Source organism: Cebidichthys violaceus, unplaced genomic scaffold (genome assembly GCF_023349555.1).
Source record: "Cebidichthys violaceus isolate CVI_PGR_0920_01 unplaced genomic scaffold, fCebVio1.0.p SCAF_5, whole genome shotgun sequence".
In the NCBI taxonomy this organism is placed as follows: Eukaryota; Metazoa; Chordata; class Actinopteri; order Perciformes; family Stichaeidae; genus Cebidichthys; species Cebidichthys violaceus.
The window spans coordinates 3,868,945-3,878,108 of record NW_027176705.1 but is presented as its reverse complement, the minus strand read 5'-3'; the positions used below and the strand labels follow the sequence as shown (position 1 = coordinate 3,878,108).

Below are 9,164 nucleotides of genomic sequence, written 5' to 3'. Positions count from 1 at the left end.
TTTTGATATTTTGGTGCTCTTCAACAACATTTTTTTTGATTGATAATTAACTGTTCATATCATAACTTAGGGTTACCGTCATAATAACATTCATCTCAAGAAACAAAATAATTTTTAAATGTAGAAAACCTTTTTTTCTTTGGTGCAAAAAACTTAAAGCAGTCAGCTAATACTTTCCATAAAATGTGTTACAGCTGACTGCTCTCCTCAAAGCAGTGCGTTACAGGCTACAGCTAGTTGTTGTGGTTTGGGCTCCACACCCACATACTTTAGAGGAACCTGACGTAATTACCAGGCATGACTGCGATGCTTGTATTGTTTTCACCTTGTGTGACCCCCCCCACACTTAATGTGCTTGGTCCGATTTTGCGTAAGATGGTCTATAGTTTAGCTTCTGTTTCGGTGGCCTGTCGTTTGCAGAAAACTACAGGGGGAATACCAGGATCAAGACTCTTTGGTCACCTTTCTGGTTACTGATGGGAAACAACTTTATTTCATATTCCAAAATAAACAGTTTGAGCCATGTTATTTAATGTCCAGCTGAGGCTCATTTAGTTGTAAACCAAAGTATTGATGAAGGCGCTAGATGAGGATTACCAAAGTGATGGGGATCATGAGTGTGTCACAAATTGCATGGCAATTCATCCATCAGTTGGACCAGAGTTACATTGCTAGCATGGTAAAAAAATAAGTCTTAAAAATAGTTGTGTGGTTCATGTGACCAGGTGGCAGAGAAGGTGAAGGAATGCATTAAGGCTGGCCATCAAGGAGGAAGCAGGGGCCAACATAAAACCGGCTGTCATCAACATTAGAAGATGGAGGTTGAAATGTCAGCTGTATTCACACTGCAAGAACAATGATTTGTTTCTTGTCATGGTTCAGAACACATTCGCTCACAGCTGCTAACCTGAATACTAAAGAGGATTCAAACATTAAAATATGACATTAAGACATTTAAAAAAAAATAATTTTGGACCAAAATCAAAACCTTAAATTCTCACCGTCAGCCATGAGAAGATCAGACCGTATGTCTTCACTGTGAATACAGACAAAGACGAGAAGATGATGAGGGCAACTCTGAGGAGCCAGGCACTGATCTGCACTTCTGTTTATGAATGTACACACTAAAAGTCTTGCAGTGTGTACACGATGAAAGTCTAGAAGCTTTTCAGCTGACTGGAGCCTGAGGAACTGCTCTCGTCATGTCCGTCTGCTATTTACTCATAAATAAATCATCTCTATTGCTGCATTACTTGGGAATCTTTATCAAGCCACATCTATTTTTTTTATATTCAGCTTTTCTCTGTTTCGATAATTAAAAATGTTTCAGGTGCCCTGATTGGGCACAAATTGAAAGGAATAGTTTGGTATTTGTGGAAACACACTTATTCTCTTTTTTTGCCAAGTGTTGGATAGATGAGAAGACTGGTACCACACTTATGTTTGTATGGTGAATATGAAGCTACCACCAGCAGCTTGTTAGCGTAGCATAAAGAAGCGAAAAGGGAAATCAGCTTGCCGGGCCCTGTCATGTCAACAAAATCTGCCTTCTATCACTTCACTTCTTTTCTAACATATCAAATATATTTTATATTCATACTTCCCTCATATGCTCTACTTTTTCAAATATATACATGGACTATTACCTGGATGATGTTTTGTAATAAAGAGCACTGCCATCTCTGTTATTATAGCATTTTACCAGCTAAGATGACCATTAAACCAATGACAAATGCTAAATATGTGATATTTAATTTGACTTGGAGCATATAGTTGAACCTTTTTAAAACAACTTACAGTATTGTTATAATGCTGTTATCTAATTTGTAATAAATTCCAACAAAACATAATTTCCTGAAGTGCAATAAAATATCTTTGAAAAATAAGTAGTGTGAAATCATCATTGAGTGCCAATTTTAAATGTCTTTTGTGTGTGATCAGTGCTGACTGATACAACCGTCCACCTCAACAGAGATCAGACTTCCTGTCCTCCTCACTTGTCCCTCTGTTTCCACTAGACACAATCTAATCCTATAACTATGGGATGGAAATGCATGCGTAGCTTCCTGTTTTAACAAATTTCATAAACACAAATGTTGGGTTTATATTTTATATTCTCATTAACGGTTTTTAAATCTGCAAAGTAAGTAACTATAGGTGTCAAATAAAAGAAACTGAGTAAAAAGTACAATATTTACCTCTGAAATGTAATATAAAATGTAATTTAAAATTCATTGCACTTTAGTATAGCACGAGAACAAGTGTACTTGTTTACCTACCATCTGTGGAGACTTGATAATGTAATCGGAATGTTTTTTTCAGCGATTGTGACTACCAGGCTTCCTTTTATCACATCTCCCCTGTCCTGTGTGAGAACATTGAGCAGTAATGTCTGATATCTGGACCAGCTGTCTGTTGTTGTGTTGGTCAGCCCCGAGGTCACAGAGTTCCTCATCACTCTTTTGGGGTCATCCCCCAGCGGCTCAGACAAAAAAACTAAACCAGCAGCGGATTGACACAAACAAATTGACAGTGAAAATATATCAATCAGCTTATGGAATGACACAATGAAAAGCACATATATTGCGGCTCTAAACTTTGACTTTTTAAACCCTCTAGATTAACTTTTAAATCAGCTACAGCGGACTGCTGTCATGTAATCTTTGCACCATATAATCCATATCCTAAACAGATAACGATAATAACAGGAGACGTGTCTGCTGTTTGCAACACTATTTGAGTTTCACTGGTAGAGTACAAACTATCAACAGGAAACACAGATCCCCACATCACAAGTTGTTGTGGTACTCTTTCTCGCAAAGTGTGTGTGTGTGTGTGTGTGTGTGTGTGTGTGTGTGTGTGTGTGTGTGTGTGTGTGTGTGTGTGTGTGTGTGTGTGTGTGTGTGTGTGTGTGCACACACCAGGGTAAATGCTCCGTTTCAGTGCTCCAAATGAATGTAAAGACCAACACATGGGCTCTTTGTCTGTGTTTGAGAAGTCAGAGAGATGCAGGCACAATGACCTCGATGCAGTGTCATGGTGGATGCACACACACACACACACACAGACACAGGCCTCATTTGAAATAGACAAGTGCGCGACTTTGTCTTCTGTTAGTTAAACATCTTGTATTTCGGGGGGGGGGGGGGGTACAAAGCTTTCAGTCTAGTCTATAAGCTGCAACTTCAACTATCTCATTATCTACTAGAAATAGCTATTAATGTTTGATTCCTAGTTTATAGATAGATTCTATTGATACTTTCAATACCACTGTTCTAAACTGTATTCCTGGTACATTTAAAATTATCAGTTACATTGTTAAAGTAACAAACACGTTTTGAATGATGCTTTTGTTTGATATTTACAGTAAACTATATATATATATATATATTATTTTTTTTTATAACTAATGTAAGAAGTATAAGGTACTTGCATATAATGGAGATCCAGTGTAGTACAATTACTTCAAAATGATTTAAGTAAGGTACTTGAATAAATGTACTATGCACAAAGTTGTAAAAGTAGCTTAATGACCAAATTTCTAATGTAGAGGTGGCCTGTAGACAAAAGTTCCCAGCACAGCTTAATCATCTAAACTAATTAAAAAGGTTAGGACTTGCACACCTAGTCTTTGTTTTTAGGAGTTTTATCCTAACTCAAACAGGAATACATTTTTGCCTTACAATATATTGCTCATGCGGCACTTTGCGTAACTTAAGCACTGGTGGTCAGAGGAGCACAGAGGCAGACAGCAGAGCATATCTTATTTATGACTATGTCTGTATATGAAAGGAGGGCAGATGATTTACTATTTATATTCCTCTACACACTCCTGACCTGCTGCGCAGACATTTAGAGGAAAACAATGTAAAAAGGTGACATCACCCCGCTGGTTCACACTGAAAAAAGAAAGTAGACTTCACTGCACTCGATCACAAAAAAAACTCAATTGCTTCTTTTTTTAGATTTTTTTTATTATAAAAACAGTGACAAATAAATAGACCAAAACAATGTAAAAATATAATGTTTAAGGGATTTGTGGGGGGGAAATGCCATAGCAACAGTTTGTGCTACTAGCAATATGTTTAAAGTCAGATTGGTCCCCGTTTTGTTTGATATGAGAAACATTTCACAACATATCATAGCACCATTGTGTTGTCTTAAGCGCTGGATTCAGCCGTTGACCGTGTAAAATCAGACGCTTCACATGAATGCAGGACAGAAAACAATGAAACAACTGAATTAGCTGTGGATCAGTTAGAAAAAAAGGGCCACTGCTTACAGTTTCATTTCATATAAATATAATATATTAATTTATACATTGTACACTAGAATGGCTTTATACCACATACACAACTCAAGGTAAACGCATGAATAAAAAAAAAGGCAGCCGACAATTTTAAAATCAAAAGCTGTGGGGAAAAAAGAAGTCTTTTAGCTGCACAGTTGAAAATACAAAGAGCAAAAAGATTCTGTCCAGAAACCTGTGCTTCTGTAATTCAACTGTCTGATATGCAAGCTGATGTCACTTACTCCAACATTTTAGAAGGCATAGAGATCATTTTTACAATCTTAAGGAATGAGTGACAAAATGTCAGTATTAATGTGTGTGTGTGTGTGTGTGTGTGTGTGTGTGTGTGTGTGTGTGTGTGTGTGTGGGGGGGGGGGGGGGGGTCTGAGTATGTGCAAACATTCAGTTGATGACTTGAGATACAACCCTGAATTCACTACAGATAAAGCCTGTTGTTGCAGCATTGATGTTAGAACTAAAATGTCTACTTGTGCCATATGAAATGAGAACATGGATGAGGGTTTGTTGAGGACGTAGAAGGCGAGCTAGCGCACCAGGAGGAAGGTGAGTCCAGCCAGGCCCACGCCGGCAGCAGCAAACAGCGCCGTCTTCATGGACGAGTCCTGGCCCACTTCTCTGGCACTGCGGGAGAACTTGCTGAACCCCTCCTATGAGAGAAAAATAAAAGAAATGTTGAGAAACTTCTTGTTTACTAGTAAGATAGAATATTTACCTGCTACTTTCAGTTTTTCTGCATACACTAAGTTTTTAACAAAAGCGAAAGTATTAGCTGCCAAGATGTCGTCTAACAGTGGCTTAGCTGATGGCTGGTGGCAATTACACAATATTTTTTGGAAAATATGTCAGTGTTTCTGACAGCCCCACGTTTCTCCACAAACACAAAAATTTGCAATTGGGGTGCTGCTGATGTCTGCAACTTTTCAAATATCCTGACAGCACAGAGCTTTTTCAAAGTAAGAAAATAAGTCAGCCTGAAGTTATAGAAAAATGGGCCAATCGTCTAGCTGTTTATACAGAAATGATTTAATTTGGCAATACCAATAATGAACCAATTCCTGCTTCTTCTGCTCCATTAGCGAGACAATAAAAAAGGTCAGATTCTGTTCAGTCACCAGCTGTGTGTGTGTTTCTCCTTCATGTTCTAAAACTGCAGCCACAGACTCGACCAGTTGAGTGCACCTGCTCTCAGCTCCAGGTGTTTCTCTGCTTTGCAGCTGCTTGTTTTTCTAGTCATACCACGCTAACTCTCAATATGGCCGATGCCAAATTCAACACACAGAAGCTTTGACTGTTACTACAAAGTCCATCTGGCTGAGCAGGTTACGTGTCTGTTGAAACCAGCTGCCAGCTAAAGAAAGGAGGGGTGTGTGTGTGTGTGTGTGTGTGTGTGTGTGTGTGTGTGTGTGTGTGTGTGTGTGTGTGTGTGTGTGTGTGTGTGTGTGTGTGTGTGTGTGTGTGTGTGTGTGTGTGTGTGTGTGTGTGTGTGTGTGTGTGGGGGCCAGGGCAAACCCATTCACAAAGGCAGACATTCAACTTTAGTTGTGTTCGGTTTGGTGAGGCTTCTGGGGCCTCAGTCCATCCCTTAAAAGTTTTTCCAGTTAAAAAAGCCACAACGCAGGATTAAAATGATCTTTGTCCTTTTGATTTCCAGTGGCTAAACAAGCATATAGTCCAAATTTGGCCTGACAACACCGCTTTTGTTTAACCAATACAAAAACACTCTGATAATCTAAAGCCCAACACTGTTTGATCATGGCTCTGGATTTGCACTGGTTGTTTTCTTGAACACTACATTCCTCACAATCTGGCCTTTTGCTACTCCACAACTCATATAATCATAGCAGCCACATGAGACGTCTGAGGCTGCATCTGAACTAAGCCACGGACGGGTTTTTTTAAGCCACGTTTACACATTGATCTGAATACAAACCCACGCAGGAAGCAAACATGATCCTATCAAACTAGGTGATTTCCAACACCACAAGTTTAAAATCATCACTTTCACTTTCAAGACATCCCGGGATTCTTTACAGTTCCGTTTTAAACTGGCTTACCGCTCCGGAGACCATTAAAATACTTCTCTTATCTACGATATTTGTGTTGACTCAGCTCTGCAGTGTCCGTTTAGAAGCAGACATGTTGTTTTAAACCTACCCATCCGTCATTCTCCAGCAGCCAGTCTTTCTTCTCCTCTCCCAGGTAATCAGCTATGGTCTCTGCCAGTCCCCTGCAGTGTCCGGGCTCCTGCCCCAGCTCCTGCCCAGGGTCCAGCCCCAGCTTCGTGCCCTTCTGCTCCAGCAGCTGCCTGGCCAGCACCCCAGTAAAGGTGAAAAGGGAAACAACCCTCCCCCAGCTCAAGTGTCCGTCTCCCACCAGCTCCTCCATCACCTTCCTGAGGCTGGAGCAGGGGTCCGGCCCGCACTGCCTCAGGAAGGTCTGAGCGAGGGAGTGAAAGCGAGCCTGGTGCTGTGTCTCCATGTCCTGGGCCAGGCGCCTCATGGCAGCGGCTGACTCGCTGGGAGGTGGAGGGGCTGGCCGTGGGCTTGTGCGGCACAGGTACAGGTAGTCCTCTGCCAGAGCCAAGGTCTCTTTCCACAGCCCGCACGACATTTTCTGATGAGGGAAGAAGAAAAAAGAAAAAAAAAAAAAGGACAGTTCCCTTAATTTATGAACTAAGCAAGACTGCTGACATGCGAGTATTACCTCATTGTACTTCTACTGAAAACCACAAATATGGAGTAACCAGCTCAGGGCTGCAATTATTACTTACTTTATCAATTTATATGCCAATTGCTTCATTATTGGTGGGTCTACGAAACTTGACAACTGTGAAAATGCTCATCATCATTATTATTATTATTAAAAAGGCCAAGGTGACATCTTATGATTATTTGTTGAACAAAAACTATAGTCAATTAAAAATAATAAAAAAATGTTAACAGTTGGCATGCGTTTTGCAATTTTTTACTTGGAAAAACTACATAAACGATTAGTTGCTTATTAAAAATGTTGCCGTTTAATTCAATTGTTTGAATAATAAACTGCTAAAGCTTTTAGAACATTTGCTGTTAACGTTACATTCAACCAGCACATCGTACAATGAACGACGTAAGTTCACAGTTAGCATCAGCTTTAGCAAAGTGTTTAACGTTAACTAGGCAGCTAACAGCAACGCTAGCGTCATGAACGGAGAAGACACCGCTGTGAACATTAGATGCTGGAGGCTAAATACTGATAACGCTGAGTTAAGTTAATAGACCAACGATATAAATACCAGTGTAGTGTGAGAGCTACATAACGGTTATTGTCCGCGTGTTAGCGGTTTTTAACTGGTGGACTGGCAGTTGGCTCGCCGGCTGCCATTTCTCCGCTAACTAACCGTTGATCTGTCACCAGAGCAATGGAGGACACAAAGGACCACATTCAACGATGAGCTAGCACCGCCACTTCAGCGCATTTAACCGCCGTTTAATGTCATTCTACGAGCACCTCGGTGCGGTCAACGTTTTATATTTCCAAATGGACACTTGTGTAAGTAGGTGAAATTACATTTTCCGTGCGTAAAAAGACACAAAAAGCTTACCCTCCCAGCGATATCAGACTGCTCTCTGCACACACGGACAGCGGAAGGAGAACCTCGATACTTTCTCAGCTTCCCTTCAGCTGCACATTTATTCTGTGACTCCGCCTCCGGTTCGTTTCATCTGCTGCCCGCAGAAAAACCCAAGAAAGTCCCTTCATAACGCAGTAATGGAACCGACAGTAAAGTGAAAAATACACCCAATTAAATACGTGATGGTTATCAAGTATCATGTAGAAAACAAACACAATGTATTAACTTGCCACAGTATGTGGGTTTGAAATGCATTCAGCTGTTATTCAAAGTCTAATATGAAGTTGTATATTATATATATAATATTTCTTTCTTTCCTTCTTTCTTATTTCATGTCTTTGTTTATCTTTCTGTTATTGTTATCATTGCCGTGCTTTTGCTGATTTGTCTGTCAAAGCACTTTGTAAACTGTTTATAAAGGTGCTATATAAATAAAGTTTTTATTATTATTATTATTATTATTGAATAAAGTTATTAGATATATTAGTTGTTAGAGTTGCATGAGCACTAAGTAAATCACAATTGCAGTAGCCCATAGGGAGAAATCAAAGAAACATTTACTTTGATTAATCGATTAATAGTTGAGGTCATCATTTAAGCAAAACCTCTCAAATGTGACCTTCTATGAAAGTAAATTGAGTATTTATGGGTTTTCACGTCATGTCTCTGTTTATTACATTTTATAGACCAAAGAATTCATTGATTACTCCTGAAAATAATCGGCAAATTCAATAATGATGAAAATAATATAGTATAGCCTACATTTATCAAAATCAATGAAAAATGAACTGTTATCACATCCTACAGTTTTTGAAGTGTACCATTGGCTGATTTCTTTGTAGAAATAATAATAATACATTTTATTTGTATAGCACTTTAAAAGACAACAATATTAGTTGACTTTCATTACTGCAGAACTTAATGAAATGCTCTCGCATTATGTAAATTCATAGATGTCATCTTCTTTTGACCGATCTAAACTAATTATAGGTCTCAGCAGGCTCGTGATCTTAGGTTTCTGGTTTCATTCATCACCAAACAGTCTCACTCCTCTTGCTCTGTGTGTGACATTTGTAAACTACACACAGAGAACAGTTCAGTGATCTTCATGAGGAAGTGAAAAATGCTTTGAGTTGAAATCAAATTAATGGCAGTCAAAGCAAATGGTTTAGGTAATGCGGCTTAGCTGGTGGTATTTTTGGGTACTTCCTCTGCATGGTAATACCCCTCTGTCCTCTC

General features: G+C 39.4%; 2 protein-coding genes across 2 annotated transcripts in view; one reads left to right on the top strand and one right to left on the bottom strand.

Moving 5' to 3' along the window:
* LOC137887715 (transient receptor potential cation channel subfamily M member 7-like) overlaps window positions 1-2,516 on the top strand; it is a 13,400-nt gene extending 10,884 nt beyond the window's left edge. Inside the window, exon 17 of the mRNA XM_068730892.1 lies at window positions 2,432-2,516. Coding sequence (XP_068586993.1) covers window positions 2,432-2,516 — 85 coding nt within the window. The remainder of the gene's footprint in view (window positions 1-2,431) is intronic.
* A 1,437-nt stretch (window positions 2,517-3,953) lies between these two features.
* Window positions 3,954-7,980, bottom strand: bcl2l10 (BCL2 like 10). The gene is made up of 3 exons (XM_068731139.1): window positions 7,896-7,980; window positions 6,467-6,925; window positions 3,954-4,959 (listed from the first exon to the last, which is right to left on the bottom strand). The coding sequence occupies exons 2-3, from the start codon at window positions 6,920-6,922 to the stop codon at window positions 4,837-4,839; spliced, it is 579 nt and encodes a 192-aa protein (XP_068587240.1). The 5' UTR covers window positions 6,923-6,925; window positions 7,896-7,980; the 3' UTR covers window positions 3,954-4,836.
* Window positions 7,981-9,164: the final 1,184 nt, after the last annotated feature.

Coding starts and splice junctions, on each gene's coding strand:
- bcl2l10 (XM_068731139.1), bottom strand. CDS start 6,922: ATGTCGTGCGGGCTGTGGAAAGAGACCTTGGCTCTGGCAGAGGACTAC. Junction 4,960..6,466: donor TGCTGGAGAATGACGGATGG/GTAGGTTTAAAA, acceptor TTTCTCTCATAG/GAGGGGTTCAGCAAGTTCTC.